The sequence below is a fragment of the Balaenoptera musculus genome, chromosome 14 (assembly GCF_009873245.2).
Source record: "Balaenoptera musculus isolate JJ_BM4_2016_0621 chromosome 14, mBalMus1.pri.v3, whole genome shotgun sequence".
Classification (NCBI taxonomy): Eukaryota; Metazoa; Chordata; class Mammalia; order Artiodactyla; family Balaenopteridae; genus Balaenoptera; species Balaenoptera musculus.
The window spans coordinates 1,926,440-1,953,075 of record NC_045798.1 but is presented as its reverse complement, the minus strand read 5'-3'; the positions used below and the strand labels follow the sequence as shown (position 1 = coordinate 1,953,075).

The 26,636-nt window shown below is 51.1% G+C and overlaps 1 protein-coding gene across 2 annotated transcripts in view; it reads right to left on the bottom strand.

Moving 5' to 3' along the window:
* The window catches only part of STX2 (syntaxin 2), a 49,059-nt gene that overhangs the window by 12,550 nt on the left and 9,873 nt on the right, over positions 1-26,636 (bottom strand). For both annotated transcript variants that reach the window (XM_036823487.1, XM_036823488.1), the window contains exons 2-8: positions 25,976-26,050; positions 23,154-23,253; positions 12,405-12,479; positions 10,983-11,056; positions 10,208-10,316; positions 8,208-8,281; positions 7,945-8,082 (exon numbers count right to left, since the gene is read on the bottom strand). In XM_036823487.1, the coding sequence (XP_036679382.1) occupies positions 7,945-8,082; positions 8,208-8,281; positions 10,208-10,316; positions 10,983-11,056; positions 12,405-12,479; positions 23,154-23,253; positions 25,976-26,050 (645 nt within the window). The remainder of the gene's footprint in view (positions 1-7,944; positions 8,083-8,207; positions 8,282-10,207; positions 10,317-10,982; positions 11,057-12,404; positions 12,480-23,153; positions 23,254-25,975; positions 26,051-26,636) is intronic.

The window sequence follows — 26,636 nt, the reverse complement described above, 5'->3', positions numbered from 1 at the left end:
GTGAGCTTGCCCCGTCCCCACCCTGCACCGTGAGCGGCACGGGCCCTCCCGTCAGAGGGGGTGAGCTTGCCCCGTCCCCACCCTGCACCGTGAGCGGCACGGGCCCTCCCGTCAGAGGGGTGAGCTTGCCCCGTCCCCACCCTGCACCGTGAGCGGCACGGGCCCTCCCGTCAGAGGGGGTGAGCTCGCCCCGTCCCCACCCTGCACCGTGAGCGGCACGGGCCCTCCCGTCAGAGGGGTGAGCTTGCCCCGTCCCCACCCTGCACCGTGAGCGGCACGGGCCCTCCCGTCAGAGGGGGTGAGCTCGCCCCGTCCCCACCCTGCACCGTGAGCGGCACGGGCCCTCCCGTCAGAGGGGTGAGCTTGCCCCGTCCCCACCCTGCACCGTGAGCGGCACGGGCCCTCCCGTCAGAGGGGTGAGCTCGCCCCGTCCCCACCCTGCACCGTGAGCGGCACGGGCCCTCCCGTCAGAGGGGTGAGCTTGCCCCGTCCCCACCCTGCACCGTGAGCGGCACGGGCCCTCCCGTCAGAGGGGTGAGCTCGCCCCGTCCCCACCCTGCACCGTGAGCGGCACGGGCCCTCCCGTCAGAAGGGGTGAGCTTGCCCCGTCCCCACCCTGCACCGTGAGCGGCACGGGCCCTCCCGTCAGAGGGGTGAGCTTGCCCCGTCCCCACCCTGCACCGTGAGCGGCACGGGCCCTCCCGTCAGAGGGGTGAGCTTGCCCCGACCCCACCCTGCACCGTGAGCGGCACGGGCCCTCCCGTCAGAGGGGTGAGCTTGCCCCGTCCCCACCCTGCACCGTGAGCGGCACGGGCCCTCCCGTCAGAGGGGTGAGCTCGCCCCGTCCCCACCCTGCACCGTGAGCGGCACGGGCCCTCCCGTCAGAGGGGTGAGCTTGCCCCGTCCCCGCCCTGCACCGTGAGCGGCACGGGCCCTCCCGTCAGAAGGGGTGAGCTTGCCCCGTCCCCACCCTGCACCGTGAGCGGCACGGGCCCTCCCGTCAGAGGGGTGAGCTTGCCCCGTCCCCACCCTGCACCGTGAGCGGCACGGGCCCTCCCGTCAGAGGGGTGAACTTGCCCCGTCCCCACCCTGCACCGTGAGCGGCACGGGCCCTCCCGTCAGAGGGGTGAACTTGCCCCGTCCCCACCCTGCACCGTGAGCGGCACGGGCCCTCCCGTCAGAGGGGTGAACTTGCCCCGTCCCCACCCTGCACCGTGAGCGGCACGGGCCCTCCCGTCAGAGGGGTGAGCTTGCCCCGTCCCCACCCTGCACCGTGAGCGGCACGGGCCCTCCCGTCAGAGGGGTGAACTTGCCCCGTCCCCACCCTGCACCGTGAGCGGCACGGGCCCTCCCGTCAGAGGGGTGAGCTTGCCCCGTCCCCACCCTGCACCGTGAGCGGCACGGGCCCTCCCGTCAGAGGGGTGAGCTTGCCCCGTCCCCACCCTGCACCGTGAGCGGCACGGGCCCTCCCGTCAGAGGGGTGAGCTTGCCCCGTCCCCACCCTGCACCGTGAGCGGCACGGGCCCTCCCGTCAGAGGGGTGAGCTTGCCCCGTCCCCACCCTGCACCGTGAGCGGCACGGGCCCTCCCGTCAGAGGGGTGAGCTTGCCCCGTCCCCACCCTGCACCGTGAGCGGCACGGGCCCTCCCGTCAGAGGGGTGAGCTTGCCCCGTCCCCACCCTGCACCGTGAGCGGCACGGGCCCTCCCGTCAGAGGGGTGAGCTCGCCCCGTCCCCCTTCTGCACCGTGAGCGGCACGGGCCCTCCCGTCAGAGGGGTGAGCTTCGCCCCGTCCCCACCCTGCACCGTGAGCGGCACGGGCCCTCCCGTCAGAGGGGTGAGCTTGCCCCGTCCCCACCCTGCACCGTGAGCGGCACGGGCCCTCCCGTCAGAGGGGTGAGCTTGCCCCGTCCCCACCCTGCACCGTGAGCGGCACGGGCCCTCCCGTCAGAGGGGTGAGCTTGCCCCGTCCCCACCCTGCACCGTGAGCGGCACGGGCCCTCCCGTCAGAGGGGTGAGCTTGCCCCGTCCCCACCCTGCACCGTGAGCGGCACGGGCCCTCCCGTCAGAGGGGTGAGCTTGCCCCGTCCCCGCCCTGCACCGTGAGCGGCACGGGCCCTCCCGTCAGAGGGGTGAGCTTGCCCCGTCCCCACCCTGCACCGTGAGCGGCACGGGCCCTCCCGTCAGAGGGGTGAGCTTGCCCCGTCCCCACCCTGCACCGTGAGCGGCACGGGCCCTCCCGTCAGAGGGGTGAGCTTGCCCCGTCCCCACCCTGCACCGTGAGCGGCACGGGCCCTCCCGTCAGAGGGGTGAGCTTGCCCCGTCCCCACCCTGCACCGTGAGCGGCACGGGCCCTCCCGTGAGAGGGGTGAGCTTGCCCCGTCCCCGCCCTGCACCGTGAGCGGCACGGGCCCTCCCGCCAGAGGGGTGAGCTTGCCCCGTCCCCAGCCCTGCACCGTGAGCGGCACGGGCCCTCCCGTCAGAGGGGTGAGCTTGCCCCGTCCCCGCCCTGCACCGTGAGCGGCACGGGCCCTCCCGTCAGAGGGGTGAGCTTGCCCCGTCCCCGCCCTGCACCGTGAGCGGCACGGGCCCTCCCGTCAGAGGGGTGAGCTTGCCCCGTCCCCACCCTGCACCGTGAGCGGCACGGGCCCTCCCGTCAGAGGGGTGAGCTTGCCCCGTCCCCACCCTGCACCGTGAGCGGCACGGGCCCTCCCGTCAGAGGGGTGAGCTTGCCCCGTCCCCACCCTGCACCGTGAGCGGCACGGGCCCTCCCGTCAGAGGGGTGAGCTTGCCCCGTCCCCACCCTGCACCGTGAGCGGCACGGGCCCTCCCGTCAGAGGGGTGAGCTTGCCCCGTCCCCACCCTGCACCGTGAGCGGCACGGGCCCTCCCGTCAGAAGGGGTGAGCTTGCCCCGTCCCCACCCTGCACCGTGAGCGGCACGGGCCCTCCCGTCAGAAGGGGTGAGCTTGCCCCGTCCCCGCCCTGCACCGTGAGCGGCACGGGCCCTCCCGTCAGAAGGGGTGAGCTTGCCCCGTCCCCACCCTGCACCGTGAGCGGCACGGGCCCTCCCGTCAGAGGGGTGAGCTTGCCCCGTCCCCACCCTGCACCGTGAGCGGCACGGGCCCTCCCGTCAGAGGGGTGAGCTTGCCCCGTCCCCACCCTGCACCGTGAGCGGCACGGGCCCTCCCGTCAGAAGGGGTGAGCTTGCCCCGTCCCCACCCTGCACCGTGAGCGGCACGGGCCCTCCCGTCAGAGGGGTGAGCTTGCCCCGTCCCCACCCTGCACCGTGAGCGGCACGGGCCCTCCCGTCAGAGGGGTGAGCTTGCCCCGTCCCCACCCTGCACCGTGAGCGGCACGGGCCCTCCCGTCAGAAGGGGTGAGCTTGCCCCGTCCCCACCCTGCACCGTGAGCGGCACGGGCCCTCCCGTCAGAGGGGTGAACTTGCCCCGTCCCCACCCTGCACCGTGAGCGGCACGGGCCCTCCCGTCAGAGGGGTGAACTTGCCCCGTCCCCACCCTGCACCGTGAGCGGCACGGGCCCTCCCGTCAGAAGGGGTGAGCTTGCCCCGTCCCCCTCTGCACCGTGAGCGGCACGGGCCCTCCCGTCAGAGGGGTGAACTTGCCCCGTCCCCACCCTGCACCGTGAGCGGCACGGGCCCTCCCGTCAGAGGGGTGAGCTTGCCCCGTCCCCACCCTGCACCGTGAGCGGCACGGGCCCTCCCGTCAGAGGGGTGAGCTTGCCCCGTCCCCACCCTGCACCGTGAGCGGCACGGGCCCTCCCGTCAGAGGGGTGAGCTTGCCCCGTCCCCGCCCTGCACCGTGAGCGGCACGGGCCCTCCCGTCAGAGGGGTGAGCTTGCCCCGTCCCCGCCCTGCACCGTGAGCGGCACGGGCCCTCCCGTCAGAGGGGTGAGCTTGCCCCGTCCCCACCCTGCACCGTGAGCGGCACGGGCCCTCCCGTCAGAGGGGTGAGCTCGCCCCGTCCCCACCCTGCACCGTGAGCGGCACGGGCCCTCCCGTCAGAGGGGTGAGCTTGCCCCGTCCCCACCCTGCACCGTGAGCGGCACGGGCCCTCCCGTCAGAGGGGTGAGCTCGCCCCGTCCCCCCCCTGCACCGTGAGCGGCACGGGCCCTCCCGTCAGAGGGGTGAGCTTGCCCCGTCCCCACCCTGCACCGTGAGCGGCACGGGCCCTCCCGTCAGAGGGGTGAGCTTGCCCCGTCCCCACCCTGCACCGTGAGCGGCACGGGCCCTCCCGTCAGAGGGGTGAGCTTGCCCCGTCCCCACCCTGCACCGTGAGCGGCACGGGCCCTCCCGTCAGAGGGGTGAGCTTGCCCCGTCCCCACCCTGCACCGTGAGCGGCACGGGCCCTCCCGTCAGAAGGGGTGAGCTTGCCCCGTCCCCACCCTGCACCGTGAGCGGCACGGGCCCTCCCGTCAGAAGGGGTGAGCTTGCCCCGTCCCCACCCTGCACCGTGAGCGGCACGGGCCCTCCCGTCAGAGGGGTGAGCTTGCCCCGTCCCCACCCTGCACCGTGAGCGGCACGGGCCCTCCCGTCAGAGGGGTGAGCTTGCCCCGTCCCCACCCTGCACCGTGAGCGGCACGGGCCCTCCCGTCAGAGGGGTGAGCTTGCCCCGTCCCCGCCCTGCACCGTGAGCGGCACGGGCCCTCCCGTCAGAGGGGTGAGCTTGCCCCGTCCCCGCCCTGCACCGTGAGCGGCACGGGCCCTCCCGTCAGAGGGGTGAGCTTGCCCCGTCCCCGCCCTGCACCGTGAGCGGCACGGGCCCTCCCGTCAGAGGGGTGAGCTTGCCCCGTCCCCGCCCTGCACCGTGAGCGGCACGGGCCCTCCCGTCAGAGGGGTGAGCTTGCCCCGTCCCCACCCTGCACCGTGAGCGGCACGGGCCCTCCCGTCAGAGGGGTGAGCTTGCCCCGTCCCCACCCTGCACCGTGAGCGGCACGGGCCCTCCCGTCAGAAGGGGTGAGCTTGCCCCGTCCCCACCCTGCACCGTGAGCGGCACGGGCCCTCCCGTCAGAAGGGGTGAGCTTGCCCCGTCCCCACCCTGCACCGTGAGCGGCACGGGCCCTCCCGTCAGAGGGGTGAGCTTGCCCCGTCCCCACCCTGCACCGTGAGCGGCACGGGCCCTCCCGTCAGAGGGGTGAGCTTGCCCCGTCCCCACCCTGCACCGTGAGCGGCACGGGCCCTCCCGTCAGAAGGGGTGAACTTGCCCCGTCCCCACCCTGCACCGTGAGCGGCACGGGCCCTCCCGTCAGAGGGGTGAGCTTGCCCCGTCCCCACCCTGCACCGTGAGCGGCACGGGCCCTCCCGTCAGAAGGGGTGAGCTTGCCCCGTCCCCACCCTGCACCGTGAGCGGCACGGGCCCTCCCGTCAGAAGGGGTGAGCTTGCCCCGTCCCCACCCTGCACCGTGAGCGGCACGGGCCCTCCCGTCAGAGGGGTGACCTTGCCCCGTCCCCACCCTGCACCGTGAGCGGCACGGGCCCTCCCGTCAGAGGGGTGAACTTGCCCCGTCCCCACCCTGCACCGTGAGCGGCACGGGCCCTCCCGTCAGAAGGGGTGAGCTTGCCCCGTCCCCTTCTGCACCGTGAGCGGCACGGGCCCTCCCGTCAGAGGGGGGAACTTGCCCCGTCCCCACCCTGCACCGTGAGCGGCACGGGCCCTCCCGTCAGAGGGGTGAGCTTGCCCCGTCCCCCCCCTGCACCGTGAGCGGCACGGGCCCTCCCGTCAGAGGGGTGAGCTTGCCCCGTCCCCACCCTGCACCGTGAGCGGCACGGGCCCTCCCGTCAGAGGGGTGAGCTTGCCCCGTCCCCACCCTGCACCGTGAGCGGCACGGGCCCTCCCGTCAGAAGGGGTGAGCTTGCCCCGTCCCCACCCTGCACCGTGAGCGGCACGGGCCCTCCCGTCAGAAGGGGTGAGCTTGCCCCGTCCCCACCCTGCACCGTGAGCGGCACGGGCCCTCCCGTCAGAGGGGTGAGCTTGCCCCGTCCCCACCCTGCACCGTGAGCGGCACGGGCCCTCCCGTCAGAGGGGTGAGCTTGCCCCGTCCCCACCCTGCACCGTGAGCGGCACGGGCCCTCCCGTCAGAGGGGTGAGCTTGCCCCGTCCCCACCCTGCACCGTGAGCGGCACGGGCCCTCCCGTCGGAGGGGTGAGCTTGCCCCGTCCCCACCCTGCACCGTGAGCGGCACGGGCCCTCCCGTCAGAAGGGGTGAACTTGCCCCGTCCCCGCCCTGCACCGTGAGCAGCACGGGCCCTCCCGTCAGAGGGGTGAGCTTGCCCCGTCCCCGCCCTGCACCGTGAGCGGCACGGGCCCTCCCGTCAGAGGGGTGAGCTTGCCCCGCCCCCACCCTGCACCGTGAGCGGCACGGGCCCTCCCGTCAGAGGGGTGAGCTTGCCCCGTCCCCACCCTGCACCGTGAGCGGCACGGGCCCTCCCGTCAGAGGGGTGAGCTTGCCCCGTCCCCACCCTGCACCGTGAGCGGCACGGGCCCTCCCGTCAGAAGGGGTGAGCTTGCCCCGTCCCCGCCCTGCACCGTGAGCGGCACGGGCCCTCCCGTCAGAGGGGGTGAGCTTGCCCCGTCCCCACCCTGCACCGTGAGCGGCACGGGCCCTCCCGTCAGAGGGGTGAGCTCGCCCCGTCCCCACCCTGCACCGTGAGCGGCACGGGCCCTCCCGTCAGAAGGGGTGAGCTTGCCCCGTCCCCACCCTGCACCGTGAGCGGCACGGGCCCTCCCGTCAGAAGGGGTGAGCTTGCCCCGTCCCCACCCTGCACCGCAAATGCACCGCACCTCAGCTCTGCACACATCTTTACGACAAGGTTCCGCAAACTAAACAGTGTTCTTCAAATGTCAGAGGCGACGTGGAGGACGGATCGGCACCTGGGTGGGTTTCCTAGTGATCCTCACGGAACCCAGGCAATGAGAAATAGGCCAGTCAGACCCGAACCTTCTTAGAGGACACAAGAGATCCTGAAACCAGCCTCCGTGGGAGCGAGGACCTGAGTGTGACGTGACTCCTAAGGTGACTTGGTGCGAATGCTCCCCCTTCACGGGGCGGTCAGCTGAACTCAACGGCCCACCGATCAGTGAGTGGCCGAGGGCGAGCCTCGCGCGCTTGCAAAGTCACGGAGGACCTTGTGCAGCATCACGAGAGGAAGCGCAAGCACAGCCACACACCTAACCGCGACCACCGGCTTGTGTTTTACGCTGAACTTTCTGTTTTTAAAAAACTGTATTAACTTCCTCGGTTCCTCACAGGGTCTCCTCACACCCCCGTCACCCCGTGCCGGTGGTACTAGACACCGCGGAGCAAGTATAAGCTTCTAGTTACGTCACGGTGTATCCCCTTTGGGACTTATTCTTTCATACGTTTCTCCCAATTGTTACTCTAGTATATGGTCCTTACAGAAAACTTGAAAATACATATATTTTAGAGAAGAAGACTAAAATTCCCATAGTCCCACTGTTATTATACTGCTTGGTATATTTCTTTCCTTCTGTGAGTACTGTTTCATGCAGCTGAGTTCATGCCATATATACATACACACAGGAGTATAAGGGCGTGTGTTGTATACATATTCACATTTATACGTACACGTGTAAGGTTTAGTATCTCCCTCTTATGTCAACTTGAAATTCTGGCACATAACGTGTGTATATTTCATTAAAAGTCCTCCATGAACAAAGTCGATGTTGCCTATGGTTGCCCAACAGGCTGTCCTATGGACACACCATACATAACTTAAGTAAACCAGTCCCCCACTGTTGAAAGTTGAAGCTGTCTACAGCATTTCAGTCTCACGTGGCAATAACACTACACCTTTTGAATTACAAGGCTGCATCCAGAATAATGGCTTTCTCAGGTATACTGGAATCAAATATAAGATTTTACAGAAAACAGCTCTCTATCTCGGAGAAGTAAAGATGTGTGTGATTACCTGAGTCTCAACGAACATGGCCATGTCCATGAACATCTCATGCAGCTCTCGGATGCTGGTCTCCAGCTTCATAATGTCTTTATGACGTGACTCAATTTCATTGAGAGCCTGTCTAGTAATCTGTGAATCTGATATAATCTTTGAAAGACAAAAACAGAAGAGAAATACTGATGAACTTACGATTGCTCTGGAAGTTAAAGAAAAAAAAAAAACATCTGTATGTATACAAACACGCAAGGGCACAGAGCCACCTGCGTACTCACGTCCGACGTGAAAATGGAGGGATTCCCACTTTCCAGCATCTCTTCTAGTTCATCATCAGTGGTAGTTTTTCCAGCTAAAATATTAACAATTAAAAACTCCATTCAGAATGCAGCAATGTTTAAAAATGACTTTTGCACCCATAAGTTAGCAACTAAAATCTGAGTTGTTAATATTTTCAACCAACGTTTTTCTAACCTTTCCAATGTATTTTCTTAGGCAAATATTAACGATGAGAGAAATTAACATAAGCCTAAGAAGTAGGAAGAACTGGAAAACACTCATGAAAAATCTTATAATTGGAATGGCTAATAAAATCCAATTTTAGTCTGAATAAGGAACAACTATAAAAACGAAACTGATAATACATTTTGGCGTATCAGTTTTCCTAAAAGTTTAACTCTGGCTTATAGGAAAAGGGGGTAAACTAGATCCAGCATATGTTAAATGGACATAATAAAGACTGCAAAATTAGCATCAGAGGCTCTAATACTTTCTGTAGTTTGGACGTTAATACTTTTTCCTTGAGTTAAATGTATTAATGCTGTCTATGAACAGGTTCACAGAATTTTGGAAAAACCCAATTGAAACATCATAATAATTAAAATACCATTTAATGTGAATGTTCACAGCAGCATTATTCATAATCACCAAAAAGTGGAAACAACCCAAATGTCCATCACCTCATGGATGGATAAACAATGTTAATGTAGTCCATCCACACAATGGAACGTGATGCAGCCGTAAAAAAGGGATAAAACACTGGTGTTTGCTGCAGTATGGTTGAACCTTGAAAAAACTGTGCTAAGTGAAAGAGACCAGTCACAAGAGACTATATGTTGTACGATTCCATTCATATGGATGCTCAAAATGGGCAAAATTACAGAGACAGGAGAATAAACTGGCGGTAGCCTAGGGCTCAGGGGAGAAATGGGAAGTGCCCAACAATGGGTACCAAGTTTCCTTTTGGAGTGATTAAAATGGTCTAAAATTGATTGTGCTAACATACTAAAAACCACTGGACTGTACACTTTGAGTATCATTCAAATGGTACATCAACTATATCTCAATAAAGATGTTAAAATGTCATTATTTATTTATTTATTTATTTTGGGGGGCTGCGTTGGGTCTTCATTGCTGCGTGTGGGCTTTCTCTAGTTGCAGCGAGCAGGGGCCACTCTTTGTTGCGGTGCGCGGGCTTCCCATCGCGGTGAGAAGGCGTGCGGGCTCAGTAGTTGCGGCACGCAGGCTCAGTAGTTGTGGTGCACGGGCTTAGCTGCTCCACGGCATGTGGGATCTTCCCGGACCAGGGCTCGAACCCGTGCCCCCTACACTGGCAGATTCTTAACCACTGCGCCACCAGGGAGGTCCTAAAATGTCATTTAATGAGGTTCACGTTTACGGCTGCTCCACCCTCCCCAAGCCCGTGGGAGACGCAGAGCAGCCCCAGTGGAAGGTGCACCCACAGGGGGCTTGTGTCACAGCTGAGGAACCCTGATCTTCCACAGTGGGGAGTAAGCAAAGCTGCCTGACCTTTATTCAGCAAGCAAACTGCCTTCCGCCCAGAGGGAACCATGAGCTCCATCTTCTAAGGCTGCCTGTTAGACAGACACCCGCGAGAGAAAGCCTGGAGCAAGAAGGCAGTGAGTGTCTGCTCACCAGACATGCAGAGCCGCGAGACTCACAGGGAACTGTCCCCCGAGACGGGGCAGGAAGGGTTGGGGGACACAAAAAATACATGAAGAAATGACGGTTGAGAGTCTTCCAGGTCTCATTAATGCTCTACAAGTAATCTGAAGTCCACTCACCTAGAACTTTCTGAAGGATTTAAATAAATAATAGGTTGGTTGATTCAATGAATAGGAAGCTATGAAAGCACTTTAGGCTTACAATATTGACCAAAACAGAGATGGAATTACTTTTTTGAAGTTACATACTTTCATGTCAGACCCTAAGGAAGAAAAATATGTTTTTAACAAAAATAGCTTGTTCACTGACTCACTTATTTCTAGCTGACGCTGTATCCGGCCTTTGCTTCGCTCCCGAAATAGAGTCTGTGCTTCATTATACTCTGTCATAACTTCCACAAACTTTCGAGATAGCACTGAATGCTTTTAACATAAAAAAAAAATAGATCAGTATACATCGGTCATTTCTTCTATTAAGAGTGATATATAAAAACATTACATTATAGAAATTCAAACTAATATGCCACTTACTCCTTCAAATGGAAAATAAGATTAATAGCAACTTACTGTATAACAGAACCTATGCTAAGAACTTTACATGCATCATCTTATTTGATTTTCACAGTAACCCTACTATACTATTACTATCCCTCATTCTATAGAAGTGAAACCATCATTTCAAGAAGTCAATTAGCCCATAGTTACAGGCTGACTGGGTCAGGTTGGCACCCAGACAAGCTGTCCCCAGAGCCTGAACACATAATCTCCGTTTGTCAAGTAGAGTTAAGTGAACTAAATTCCACTTTGCTGCACCATAAACCTATAAAAGGTGAGGATTTTACCATGAACACTAAAATGATTGTGATAATTCTTTGCTCTTCAGAACAGAATTCTGCTGTTCGGCTGAATACACTTTTTTTCTTCATAATCTAGAGAGGGAGTCTATAAATACGATGCCTTTTTTATGCAGAAATGCTGAAAGAATTAATGTGATGGTAAAGATGAAATTATTTTGAATTTGAAAGACGTAAAAAGACCTATTCTTCAGCATTGCTTCAGTCTAGACAAGTGTGTATTTAATAATCACACCTGGGTTCTTCGTATCCGAAGATCCACTGACGTTCGGTCCCCACTCTCATCCTGATCAAAACTTTGTTCAATAGCTAGAAACAAGCAGGAAAGAGTTATCTTTTCAACTAAAAAATGAAAGGTTTTCAAGCCTAACCTCAAATGTATTTTCTTATCTTTTCAACTCCTAGTAAATTTATGAGTTTTGGTAATTGTCAGTTGCTGATGATAGCACAAAATAAAACCAGATGTTACAGCTTCACATTTCAAAGCAGGCAACATGAATCTGATCAAGTTTGGAGAATTTAACTGTCAATCCACAGGAAATACAGAGCACAGCGGAACCTGTTAAGTGACATTAAAGGGGTGAAATCAGCAAAACTCTGCAACATGGCAACTTCTGACAGACTAATGTCCTGGCTTCTCCAACCAAAAGAAAAAAGTGTTGGGGGGAAAAAGATGGAAGGAGAATCTGATGTGAAAAAACCTTAAGTGACATATCAACCAATCACAGGATATGGTCCAAATAAGGAACCCAATTCAAACAAACTATTAAAAAATAAATAAAAAAATAAAAAGATCATTGGGGAAGTATGAATTCTGACTGGATATTTTATAATAAATAATAGTAATTAATGTGACTTAGATATAATAGTAGTATTATAGTTGTATTTGGGGGAGAAAAATCCTTCTCTTAGAAATACACACCGAAAACTATATGCTGATGAAGACCCAGATGTCTGGGATCGGTTGTGAAACCAGCTGGGCTGGGTGAGGGCCGCTGGGACCTGCAGAGCTCAAGGGCGTGGACATGGGGCTTGTGGTGGTGACCCCCTCCTCCGACATACGTCTGAAATTCTCCTTAATAAAGGTTCCTTTTGATCTTCAGAAATATTCTTGATTTGAATGTTATTTTGTAAAAATTAAATACAGTGTGTCTTTCTACCACACGGAGAAAACCCACATCTGTTTCGGTCCCACAGGGAAGCTGTGAACCTCCACCCGGCACCTTCAGCCGAGATGAACTGTACGGAAAGGTTCAAAGGAGCTCACCGAGTACAAGGGCATTCAAGAAGCACCTGGCAACTCATGTCAAAGGCTAGTTGCCTTCTCAAATATCTGCAGTTTAGCCCCAAATGTCATAAAATATAACAGATTAACAATTTATAAGCACGTGCTTACTACTACTGTTGGGCACGAATTAGTGCTTCACTCTGAAATTTAAGGGTTAACAGCACTTAGGTTTAGCTCCTCGTTTAAGAATTCTAGAATAATGAGGAACTTAAACAAGACTTACTGTTCCAAGTACATACAATTTATTTTAAAGTGGTCACAATCTTAACTTTTGAAAATGTAAAAGAATAAAAAGTTATAAAGAAGAAAATAAGAATTACCCACATTCCCACCATCAGTGATTACATGTAATCAAAACTTTACACTCACATTTTAACTTGGTCCGAATTTTATTAGCAGTTTTCTTGATTTCTTTGTTCAGATCTTCAAGTTCTTCTTTTATTTCTACAAAATTAAAAAAAAAAAAAGACGTGAGTTATAATATCCAACATCAATGTTCAACAAACCTAAACAGAACAATATTCTTGGTAAATAGTCAAGTTTGTTTGTTTCTTGAGAAAAACTACTGATCACCCCAGTGGTTCTCAAAGTGTGGGTCCTGGACCAGCAGCTTCCGTTATCAGGTGTGCGTTTAGTAGAAATGCAAATTCTTGGACTCCACTCCTGACCTACTCACAGGAAACATCACTGGACGGGCCAGGACCACGACTTCACAAGCCCTCCAGGCGGCTCTGATGCACACCTAAGTTTGAGGACACCTGGTTTACACCAATTAACTGATGAAATAGTTCCCTGAACCCAGTGCTAACACCTAGACCTGAAAAAGGAAAGCAGAAATTTAACCATATTCTGGGAGAAAAAAAGCCTCCACGTGTTTGATTTCTTTCCTGCTGTCCTCTCTCATCAAAGCGGGCTCCTGGCGGGAACGCAGGTTCCTGCACTGGGGAAGGCTGAACTCACACCCCCAGAGGCCCCGCCACCACGTGTGGGGAAGGAGGGTCGGGGAAGGGGTCCAAGGGGAAGTGCACGTGGAGCAGGAGGGTCTGTGCGGGGTCTACACAGCTGAGGACACGATGCACCAGAGTCAGGGGACAGCCGGGGACGCTGACCAGCCGCAGACACACAACTGAGGACTGAGAGTGCAGGGGGACATTCCAAAGCAGGGCTCACCTCTCTGGATAAGAAAGCCCCAGGGTTGGGGGTCACTCAGGACGGAACTACTGGACCTTCCTGCTAACACAGGTGCACAGGGGCTCAAGCATTAATCAGAGAAATACAAGAGGCGTTACCACACTTAACCCTTCAAGCTACAGAAGCTGACCATGAGGTTATATTTGAAAAAGGCAGGATTTCAAATCACTGAAAAGAAGGGCAAAATATTGGGAACTTCCTCTTCCAGTGGACTAGGTCATTCCTATCAGTCCTCCTGCTGAGAACAATCAGAAGAGCTGGACGTCATACACCTATAAAGGCAGGAAAGAAGATTCAAAAGAAGGAAACCCAGAGAAATGAGCCCAGCGATTGGAGCTGCTTGAACCCAGAGGCAGCCGAGGCCTTGAGAAGCTAAGAAAAAGCTGAGCTGAAGTTGAAGACCACACCCTGGAGAAAGGGAGGCAGGTCCAGAAAGCTGGTGCCCACGGCCAACCACCAGAAATGTTTAAAAATCATCTCTTACAAAAGAAAATAGTACCGAGAGCAACACCCAGCTCTACCCACCACCAGTCCCTCCCATCAGGAAACTTGCACAAGTCTCTTAGATAGCCTCATCCACCAGAGGGCAGACAGCAGCAGCAAGAAGAACTACAATCCTGCAGCCTGTGGAACAAAAACCACATTCACAGAAAGACAGACAAGATGAAGAGGCAGAGGGGTATGTACCAGATGAAGGAACAAGATAAAATCCCAGAAAAACAACTAAATGAGGTGGAGATAGGTAACCTTCCAGAGAAAGAATTCAGAATAATGACAGTGAAGATGATCCAGGATCTCGGAAAAAGAATGGAGGTAAAGATCGAGAAGATGCAAGAAATGTTTAACAAAGACCTAGAAGAATTAAAGAACAAACAGACAGAGATGAACAATACAATAACTGAAATGAAAAATACACTAGAAGGAATCAATAGCAGAATGACTGAGGCAGAAGAACGGGTAAGTGACCTGGAAGACAGAATGGTGGAATTCACTGCCACGGAACAGAATAAAGAAAAAAGAATGAAAAGAAATGAAGACAGCCTAAGAGACCTCTGGGACAACATTAAACACAACAACATTCACATTATAGGGGTCCCAGAAGGAGAAGAGAGAGAGAGAGGACCCCAGAAAATATGTGAAGAGATTATACTAGAAAACTTCCTTAACATGGGAAAGGAAATAGCCACCCAAGTTCAGGAAGCGCAGAGAGTCCCAGGCAGGAAAAACTCAAGGAGAAAGATGCCGAGACACATAGTAATCAAATTAACAAAAATCAAAGACAAAAAAAATTATTGAAAGCAACAAGGGAAAAATGACAAATAACATACAAGGGAACTCCCATAAGGTTAACAGCTGATTTCTCAGAAGAAACTCGACAAGCCAGAAGGGAGTGGCATGATATACTTAAAGTGATGAAAGGGAAGAACCTACAACCAAGATTACTCTACCTGGCAAGGATCTCATTCAGATTTGATGGAGAAATCAAAAGCTTTACAGACAAGCAAAAGCTAAGAGAATTCAGCACCACCAAACCAGCTCTACAACAAATGCTAAAGGAACTTCTCTAAGTGGGAAACACAAAAGAAAAGGACCTACAAAAACAAACCCAAAACAATTAAGAAAATGGTAATAGGAACATACATATCAATAATTACCTTAAACGTGAATGGATTAAATCCTCCAACCAAAAGACACAGGCTCGCTGAATGGATACAAAAACAAGACCCATATATATGCTGTCTACAAGACACCCACTTCAGACCTAGGGATACATACAGACTGAAAGTGAGGGGGTGGAAAAAGATATTCCATGCAAATGGAAATCAAAAGAAAGCTGGAGTAGCAATGCTCATATCAGATAAAGTGGACTTTAAAATAAAGAATGTTACAAGAGACAAGGAAGGACACTACATAATGATCAAGGGATCAATCCAAGGAGAAGATATAACAATTATAAATGTATATGCACCCAACATAGGAGCACCTCAATACATAAGGCAACTGCTAACAGCTATAAAAGAGGAAATCGACAGTAATACAATAATAGTGGGAGACTTTAGCACCTCATTTACACCAATGGACAGATCATCCAGACAGAAAATTAATGGGGAAACACAAGCTTTAGATGACACAATAGACCAGATAGATTTAATTGATGTTTATGGGACATTCCATCCAAAAACAGCAGATTACACTTTCTTCTCAAGTGCACATAGAAGATTCTTCAGGATAGATCACATCTTGGGTCACAAATCAAGCCTCAGTAAATTTAAGAAAATTGAAATCATATCAAGCATCTTTTCTGACCACAATGCTATGAGATTAGAAACCAATTACAGGGAAACAAACGTAAGAAACACAAACACATGGAGGCTAAACAATACGTTACTAAATAACCAAGAGATCACTGAAGAAATAGAGGAGGAAATCAAAAAATACCTTGAGACAAATGACAACAAAAACACGACGATCCAAAACCTATGGGGTGCAGCAAAAGCAGTTCTAAGAGGGAAGTTTATAGCAATACGAGACTACCCTCTTGCACTGTTGGTGGGAATGTAAATTGAAACAGCCACTGTGGAGAACAGTATGGAGGTTCCTTAAAAAACTAAAAACAGAATAACCATATGACGCAGCAATCCCACTACTGGGCATATACCCAGAGAAAACCATAATTCAAAAAGACACATGCACCACAATGTTCATTGCAGCACTATTTACAATAGCCAGGTCATGGAAGCAACCTAAATGCCCATCAACAGACGAATGGATAAAGAAGATGTGGTACATATATACAATGGAATATTAGCCATAAAAACGAACAAAATTGGGTCATTTGTAGAGATGTGGATGGATCTAGGGACTGTCATACAGAGTGAAATAAGTCAGAAAGAGAAAAACAAATATCGTATGTTAACGCATGCATGTGGAACCTAGAAAAATGGTACAGATGAACCGGTTTGCAGGGCAGAATTAGAGACACAGATGCAGGGAACAAACGTATGGACACCAAGGGGGGAAAGGGATGGGGGTGGTGTGGGGTGGGGTGGTGGTGGGATGAATTGGGAGATTGGGATTGACATGTATACACTAATATGTATAAAATGGATAACTAATAATAACCTGCTGTATAAAAACATCAATAAAATAAAATTCAAAAATTCAAAAAAAAGAAAATACTATCCTAGGACTCATACTATGGCCACAGCCTTCATATACCAAGCCCAGTTCTCAATCAAAAATAACCAGGAAAAGAAAGACAAAATAACACCCAAGAAAAATGACAGAGCTGTCTTAACAGAGTTAATCAGACACAGACATTAAAATAATTATGTGCAAAGAGGTAAAACACAACAGTGAGAATTTTATCAGGAAACAGGACACGAGAAAAAGGAGCCCAATGAAATTCTAGGACTGAAAACTATTTTAATCAAAAATAACTCCATGGGTGAAGAGAGATTCCCTGATCTGAAAGGTAATAGCTTAAGAGAGGTCAGGAGACAAATTGGAAAGATTTCAAAATAAAATATAGCAAGACAGAATAATGGAGAATAGAGAACAGAGGGCAAGAGGTGTAAAGGACACAGTGAACAGGTCTAAAACACATATAATTCAAGTCTCAAAACAAAAATGACAGAAAATGGAGCAAAGGTGATTTATGAAGAGAAAACAGCCAAGATTTTCCCAACACTGCCAGAAAACATCAACCCGAAGATTCAAGAAGCCTTATAAGAAACATGATAAATAAAAAGAAAACTACATTTGGAAACATGAAAGTAAAACTGATAAACCCAAAAGACTAAAAATCAAATATCTTAAAAGCTACAATTAGACAGCTGACTTAAAAAAAAAAAAAAGACTTTGAAAATTTATCTTCAAAATCTTCAAGGCGGTGAAAGAAAACAACTTGCTAACTGGACTCCTATACTCATTAAAAAAATATCCTTGAAGAATGAAATCAAGCAAGGATAATTTCAGACAATAGCATACCCCTACTAAAAGAAAGAACAGTAGTTTCTAAAAGGAAAAAAAATTATCTCAGATGAAAGTTTTAAGATACAGAAAAATGAGTAGCACTGGTATAGTATATATGTGGGTAGATCCAAATCTATATTAACTGTATAAAATAATAGAAAATATATGGACTTCCCTGGTGGCGCACTGGTTAAGAGTCCGCCTGCCAATGCAGGGGACACGGGTTCAAGCCCTGGTCTGGGAAGATCCCACATGCCGCGGAGCAACTAAGCCCATGCGCCACAACTACTGAGCCTGAGCTCTAGAGCCCGTGAGCCACAACTACTGAGCTCGCGTGCCACAACTACTGAGCCTGTGCTCTGGAGCCCATGCTCCGCAACAAGAGAAGCCACCGCAATGAGAAGCCCACGCAGCGCAATGAAGAGTAGCCCCCGCTCGCCACAACTAGAGAAAGCCCGCGTGCAGCAGCGAAGACCCAACGCAGCCAAAATTTTAAAAATTAATTAACTAATTTAAAAATATATATATATAAAATATAAATATGTATTATTTTTATCTAGTACATATATGATGATAACAGCAATAAGAAAGGGCAGGGTTAAAGGTTCCTAAGGTCCTCCTATTACTTGTAAGAAGTAAAAATACAGATTTATATTAGATTTCAACAAGTCAAGAATGCATACCGAGATCTACAGGACAACTACTAAAACAGTAGTAAATACAATATAGAAGCAAGCTAATGGGGGAGAGTAAAATTCTTAAAAACGAATCCAAAAGACAGCAGGAAAAGAGAGAAAAGGTAACATAGCACAGGCAAGAAAAATAAAAAGCAAATACGATCATGAATGTTAGCCCCAATATATCAATAATTTCAGGAAACAGACTACAAGAGCTAATTACAGACCAAAAAATGATCAAAGGGGACAGAAAGACAGAACCCAACTATATTTCATTTACAAGAGAGATGAGAGAAACATCTAACATACAAGGATATAGAAAGATGAAAAGAAAAATGATGGGGAAATATATAGCACACACACACTAGTCAGGGAGTCCGGTCGAGCTCTGTCGGCGTCAGGCGAGGGCACAGGACGGCACACGGCATCGCCAGAGGCGAGAGGGGCCCTTCCTGCGGGAAAAGGTTCAATTCACCACCGAGACAGGACGACTCTAAAGGCGTCTGTGGGACCTCCCTGGTGGTGCAGTGGTTAAGACTCTGCACTCCCAATGCAGGGGGCCCAGGTTCGAGCCCTGGTCAGGGAACTAGATCCCACATGCCGCAATTAAAAGATCCCACTCACAGCAACGGAGATCCCGCTGCCGCAACTAAGACCCGGCGCAGGCAAATCAATCAATAAATAAACAAATAAATAAAAATAAAGGCATATGTGTCTAGGCTTTATCTGCCTACGTGTCTGGATTGGACCCTGGAAAGAGGGGAAAACAACTATAAAGGATATCAACGTGATGTTTTTGACTGAGAATATGGACTGTGGATTAGACAGCGTTTTTATCAACATCAAACGTTCTGAATTAGATAATTACAAGAGAATCTCCTCCTTAGGAGATAAACACTGGCGTACTTAGGGGTGGATGGTCACAAGGCCTGCAGCTCAGTCTAAAATGAGTCAGCAAAAATAACATGTGTGTGTATGTATGCGTGTGTATATATACATGTGCAACGTGTGTGTGTACACACACACATATGCATACACATACACAGAGAGAAAGAAATCAAACGTGGCGAAATGTTAACAGTTGGTGAATCTCGGTGAAGGGAACGTGAGTTTTCACTGTACCGTAACTGCAACTTTCCCATAAATTAGAAAACTTTCAAACTAAAAATGTGAAAAGCACATTTAATGGGATGAGTCCCTTGACGTAGCACGATGTTCCCAGGAATGCTGGCCCGAGAGGTGAGCTGACAAGTACTCAAGGACACACAGGTAGGCGAGGATGCCCGGGGCGGAGTGGTCTGTAACCGTGAAACCCAGACGCTGGGTGAGCCTGCCGCCCCGCCCGGTGCTTGTCGGGCACCGGTTCAGGACAGCAGCGGGGATGGCAGAGCCGGCTCAGTCTCAGGGCGCTCGAGACTCTGCACTAACTGCCCACCCTCTCCAACCCCCAACACCCTCAGCTCTCAGACACACCGCGGGGAGCCCCGGCCTCGCAAGGCATGAACAGGCCTCCACCTGCCCAGTGTTCAGCCTGGCCCCTGCTGCCCTGCACAGCGGCAAGTCTAAGTTAAGAACCATATATGAGACCACAACAGTGCGAGGTCCCTGCAATACCCATCGCACACTGGGAGCAAGCTACCTGTAAACAGTACAAGGCGCGCTGCCATTCTGCTCCCACAGAAACAGCCGACAGACGACCACCAGGCAGCCGTTAAGAAAAGGGTCCTGGAACGCTCTGTTCGTTAGCAAAACAGGCACGCTGTAAGACAACAGGCACCAGGCGCTCCAAACTCTACACTTTTTTAAAGATTTTTTTTTCTTTTGATGTGGACCATTTTTAAAGCCTTTACTGAATTTGTTACAATTTTGCTTCTTTTTATGTGTTTTGGTTTTTCAGCTGCGAGGCATGTGGGATCCTAGTTCCCTGACCAGGGATCGCACCCGTACCCACGACATTGGAAGGCAAAGTTCTAACCACTGTACGCCAACAAAGTCCCGTACACTTCTTTAAAAGTGTATGTTTTATACATATTTTTTGCTACAAAAGTATTTACCGAAACGTTAACGGTGTTGATCACCACGGGACAGGTTATGAGCGTTGTTTTTTTTTTTCTTCCTTTCTGCTTTCTTCCAAAATACCCACGATAAAGCACGTAATTAACTCTGATAATGTAAAACAGGTTAACTTTAAAAGATGAAGAGGATGGGGGCAGGGCGGGGGAGCTGGTCAGCAGGGTTGGACGCTAAGGAGGGAGGACAAGGACCAGGGCTGAGGCTGCCGGCAGGACCTGCAGCGCAGCCGGGTGAGGGGAGGCCCGCGAGACCCCTCTCGGGAAGGAACAGCCGCCGCGGGGCGAGGCAGGGCTGCGGGCAGGCGCGCTTGGACGGGCAGACGGGCGGCCTTCCAGTCCAGGAGCCCGGGCGGAAGTACAGCGAGAGGCGGCTCAAGGCCACATACCACAGTTGCCCTTAAAAAGGAGACACACACCTCTCACGCGGAAACAGGAGGAAGGATGGGATGGAAACAAGGTGATGAGGGGGAAACACACTGACGACAGTAGCCGTCGGCATTTACACGGAACGTCGCGCAATCTGTCCCAGGTAAACGGTGAATTCACGGTGGAACTGGGGTTTGAACCCACCGCTCACCTGCGAAGAGGCTTTCTACACTAAGTGGTGACCACACAGTTCTCTAGCGAGTCTGAAACGTGTACTCCAGCAGAAAAGCACAAAATGCACAGAAGGAGAGGATTTAGAGACGGGAGGCAACCGGATGTAACCGTCGTAGCTCAGACAGAGACGAGAGAGGCCAGCCCAGGAGAGTGACGATGCAGATGGAAAAGAAGGGCAGATAAAATGTTAGCAACAGGTTGTGACTCCTTAGGACGCCCATACCTAAAACATGGGATGAAAAGAGGGGCTCTGACTCCTGATTCAAAGGAACTACAGGACATGTTACTGATGAGTAAAATCCCCTCCATTCTCTGATGGTGATGCCAACCGTGACACTATCACCAGCAAGATCCAGAAAGTTGAATAACACACATTTCAGGCTCCCACCAGGTGGGTCCATGTTTTGGAGGGCCTGAAACTTACACATTTTCAGTGGCCCTCTTAAAAAAAGAAAGTACAGAAATGTAAAGTCAATAAAGAAAAATGAGAGTAAAGGGGCCCTCTGTTAGCTTCTCAGGCAAATCCTTCCCTGGGATCTTGTCACTGAGGTTAATGGAACAACCTGGCCGGCCAGCCAGCCCTGCATCTGGAGCAGAAGCCAACGGGCCAGGGCCTGGCCGCGGGGTGGCGCCAGCCGGTGGCCACTGTGCTCTGGAACCCCTTCTGCGGGCCCACCCAGGAGCCCAGGCAGGGAGGGCACCGAGGAGCTGGAGCTCCACCTTGCCCCTCCGCACCCGCCAGGACAAAGGGCTGGGGGGACAGCAGCCCACACTGCCCCCTGCCCCACCCTGGGCACTTCCTAGGGCCCAGCATCGTGGGGCAGGAGTAACCACGTTGCTCTTTACAGAGACCAACTCAGGGAGCAGCGAGACATCGCTTCTTACATTCTGGTTCACACCCTGCTGTGAAACACAGACGGGAAGCAACAGTCTTATTCAGAGCCCGAAGGGACTACTGCAAAGCGTTAAGAGCCCTAACTTCACTCCAACATTGTTGTGGCCGCTGTTACTTGGCAGCAAAAGTTTTTTGGAGGTAAACTTCTCCAAAGAAAAAAATACAGTAATATGTATTCAAATTCAGCTTCCCCAAGAATTAAGCAAGATGTTAACAGGTGTTACACAAAAAGTTCTGTGAGCAAATACATTTGTGAAACACTCCACTAAGCAAAGGTTTCTTCATGGCAGGACTTCTCAGAGCCTTTATTACTCTGTAACCTTCCAAGTGGGGATGTGGTGTGAAGAGAACTCCGAATGCATTTGGCCACAGAAGTCTTGTTTCATATACTAGCTATTGAGATGCATGCTCCAGGAACACCCTTTGGGAAATATCCTTCTAAATCGTAAGGGCATCTACAGACGCCCAGAGCATTATTTTATAAGACATGCAAAATCTTCAAAATGAGTTTTTTCAATTTAATACCAAGTTATTTTTTCAATGTAAGGCCACACCAAATAACCTAACAAAGTTGCTTTCAACTTTCCTCCGAGATTGAGAATAAGCATGTTCCCATCACCACTTCTAGTCAATGCTGTATGGAAAGTCAGCGAAATAAGTCAACTGAAAATAAAAAGCGTAAGAACTGAGGGACAACTGTGATTATTCACAGGTGTCATGACTGGGTACAGAAAAAACCTAACAGAATCCACAAACAAGTTAGTAAAATTAATTAAGTAATTAGGCAAGATAACGGGATACAAGGTCAACACACAAAACCCACTGTATTTCCATATATGGAAACAAGTAGAAAACAAAATTTACAGCAGATACTGTTCGCATTAAAATCAAAAGCCTCACCTACCATGAAAGGTGTGTGAGACCTCTACAGAGAACCCTACAGAACATCACTGAGAGCAATTACAGAAGATGTAAGTAAAGGGACGGACCATTTTCACGGATTAAAAGACTCAGTATTGTGAAGATATCAATTATCCCACCAAATGATGTATGGATTCCAATCTGCAGTCTCTAGCTTATCCAGATCCATCCTACCTTTCAAGTTTTCAAAATCTGTCACTGCAGATCAAGGAAGCACTTCCTTATAGCTAACAACGCCCTGATGTTCAGTTAAGGTTAAACCACTTGCTCACATGCTGCCCTCAACAGACACTACCAACAGCACACTCCATACAAAAGCCTTTGCTGAAGACTTCAAATCGCTTTAGTCTGTTCTTCATCTTTAAACCTGCTCTAACAAGTATCGTTTTCCAAATCAACCGCTTATTAACTTTCATGTAAACACAAAATTCTATCACTCTTGTTTAACTGTGGACAGAATACGGATCTAAGGCCCAGCCACTGACGTGACCCCAAAGTTCTGCAAGGCCACGTCCACGCATTCTCGTGGATATCACACATCAGTGGTCCTCACCCCGGCTGAACACCAGCTCCCGCAGAAGCTGCAGAAAGCCACACCGATGCCTTGGCTCATCCAGACCAGAGGCATGAGAATCCCGAGGGGTGGCCCACCAGCCTCCGGCACTTTTTACAAGCTCCCAGCTCAAGCTCACGTGTTTCCAGGCTAAGGCCTGTGCTACGGACAGCAAGAGGGACAGGCACACAGAGAGACGGACCGACACACTTCTTTTTAAAACCAACAACTTACTTCCTTCTGGGTTTGGTGCAGAAAGAATGATGCTGTGGTTTTTCTTTACTTCTTCAACATACTGAGCTATTTTAGCTATACTGTTTCTGATCTCCTCAACCTAGGAGAGAGAGAGAAAGTCATCACCACTGCGGCAAATTCACATTTGCTACCACTTTCCATTACCTAAAAAGAGAAGGATAAAAGAGGAAAATAAGTGAATAATTACCACATAAAGAAACAACCACCTTTTCCCATTCGTTTAATTTGAAAAATAAAGGGAAATGTGTCATATTAAAATATCTACGTTTATGGCTAAGGCAATATCAGCCACCAGGACAACCTTGTTGGTTGTAAGAAGTTTTACAATCGAGACCCAGTATTACCACAGATGATGGCAGCTAGAAGCATCTACTACCAACGCCAGGTCTCCGTGCAGTCAAGAAGGGAGCTCACCCTGTAGAAGAGGCCGACCATCATATTCTCACGTGGGGAGGTACTGACAGCTGATAAGACCAAGCCTTCCTAGTCATTATTTTTTGCCTCTGATAGTCTAAATTATTCACTATTTGTTTCAAAATGTAATGTATCCATTAGCAAGATCTGTCCAGATGGATTCATAACAAGTGTGGCAGGCTGAATACTGTCCCCCAAAATGTCCAGGTCCTAGTCCCTGGGACCTTGGATGGTTACCTTATATGGCAAAGGAAACTGCAGATGTGACTGAAACAAAGGGTCTTGAGATGGGGAGATACAATCCCGGATCCCCCAGTGGGCCCTCAGTATGACCCCAAGTGTACTTGTAAGAGGGAAGCGGATAGAGATGGGGCGACAGAAGGCGGCCACGCGACACTAGTGAAGCACAATGGTCTGCTGCCGGCCTGGCAGGCGGAGGTGCGCCAGCGGTGCAGCTCGAGAGGTGGGGAAGGCAGGGCAGCGGGCTCTGCCCGGAGCCTCTGGGGCGTGAGGTCCTGCTGGCAGTGTGGCTTCATCCCGGTGGGACCAGCCTGGACTTCCGGCTTCCATAGATGAAGACAGTAAATCTGTGCTGTTTTAAGCCACTCAGTTTGTGCGGCCCTAGGAAACTAAGCACAACTTCTCTGTTTAAAAGATGAGGAAAACCCTAAAGCCCATCAACAGGGGACTTGTTAGGTTACATTACAGAACTCTAAAAAAAGATATGAAAACATCTCCAGGATATATTACCAAGTTAAAAACACACCGAAAAAAATAATACCCACAAGGTGCAGAACAACACGTACACATGTTAGCAACGATGCAAGAAAGAGGTCAAAATAAGCAGAGCTTAACTCGCAGATGTTACCATTTACGTGAAGAAACACTGGGATGTCTAAATAAGAAACCAAGAAAAGGGTCAAAGCTAAGTCACTACAGCTTAATGACTCTGAGTGATTTATATAATTCTTCTATAAAATACAACAACAACATTTAATGCTGGGAGATTCTTAAAATAAGAAATATGTTTTTCCGGAGAACTGGTATGGAAGAATTAAGCATCTAGGTAAAGGGGGTAAAATCAGAGAAGTAATGATTTTACAAAGCGGGTAGGTAAGCTAAAGACAGTAAAAAGAGTCTCATTTCCAAAGTGAAATCCGGAAATCCACCATCTTAACTCTTTTGTACCTTAAAGTAAGTTCTTGTAGCTAACGATTTAATTTCATGTTTTTTCCATTAGATAAGATTAAGAACTAACATAAATGCTTGAAACCCAATGAATAGGTTCTTACACTAGGTATTCAATAAATTCTGACTGGATCTGGAAAACTGATAACTTCTAAGATATTTTTTATTAACATATTACATATTTTCAAATCCACGTATTGATAGACCGGTTTAGACTGTCAACAGATTTGAGTTAACTGAAACTTGTAGACTAGATTCAGCATAATCAAAACAAGTCCTGCAAATGAAGTTTTCATCATTAAAACATTACACTGAACCCGTTTCTTTTCTTCATATGTAACAAAGTCAAAATATTTGTTCTCTGACTCAATTTCAAAAATTTTAAATTATGCAAAATTTGATCAGCTATGACTTAGGGTTAACAATTTAAACATGATGCCAGCCTAGAAACAGCCCTGGGGGGCTAAGACGGAGAGGGAAAGGCCTTGCAGGGAAGCCCGAGGGAACGGACAGGTGTGAGGTCAGATCCAAGGGCGCGGCCCGCCCACGCAGACAGCCCAGAGAAAGGCCAACAGCAACGGCAGAGCAGAGCTGCCACAATCGTATCTTTGATTACGGATAAGACCTCTCAGGAGAGAAGTCCATATGACCTAGAGACCGGTATTCTGAAAGGTGGAAAACTTCTCAGGAGAGGAATTTAAAATTCAATCAAAGATTTTAGGAAATACACAACATGAGCTCTTTGATATGTGGGACTCACGGCCATTCTGCAGGAGGAGAGCAAGGGAAGCCTCGCTGTGTGTACCGTGCACACCTGACCTCCAGCCGAGGGGCAGCACCGCCCCCAGGCCTTCCCCTCCCCGGGAACAAACCGCCCCGAGTCTGGAGAACACCGCTGGCCATGCGTGCAGCAGCAACTTCCCGGGTCTTCCTCGCGGGGCCAGCACCCCAACCTGCGGGCATCAGTCTCCGCATGTGCCCTCCACACCCACGATCACCATTCTCACCCCCCAGAGCAAGTCCATCACCAGGAAGAATGTTTTCCTAGCACTAAAAAGTCTAGAGAACTTTTGCAATTCAAACACCAACTTTTTAAAATATTAGTTTGGGTATTATTTCAAATATGACAAGTGCACAGTTACATTAGTTTAACTATGTTTAAAGAGAAGTCCGTCTGGGTTTCATTAAACGGCTCTTACCTGATGGAAGAAATCATCCATAAAATGGTCCTTTTCAACAACAACAGTCGTGTCTCCATCATCATTTTTCCTACACTATAATGGAAAAATATAATATGTAAAATCCTGGTTTTAAAAATTTTCACGTAGACACAAATAGTGAACTGAAAGACAAGAGCAGTTCGGTACCTACAAGATCCCAACTCACTAAGAGCACCAAAGCGTAACGACTCCGAAGCGCACCAGAGTCGCACCAGGCCACGGTCAAGGCGGGCAGACGGCCTGCAGGCCCCAAGAAGCAGCCACGTCCTGGGGAAACGATGGCTAGATCTCTCAGAACTGAGCGACGTAGAATCACCCACGCTGAGTACGTCCATTTAACACAGGCCAGCTTTCTCCTCAACAAGGGAAACTGCTTACACTGCACACTCTCTATAAAGATTAAAAATACTGATACCACCAGTTCACTTTTCAAGACTACGTAATAATTTTCAAGCAACTTGCACATATGTTAGCTGGCGCTTATCATTTTTCCCTACGTGAGTAACTCCCAGTCACGGCCACACTCATAATCAAGGAACACTTTACTAAGGAAAGACTCAGTAGCGAAGACCTGAGTAAGTAACACGGAGGAAGAAAGCAACTGACCGCTGGGAAGACCCAGGATAACACCGTACTTTAC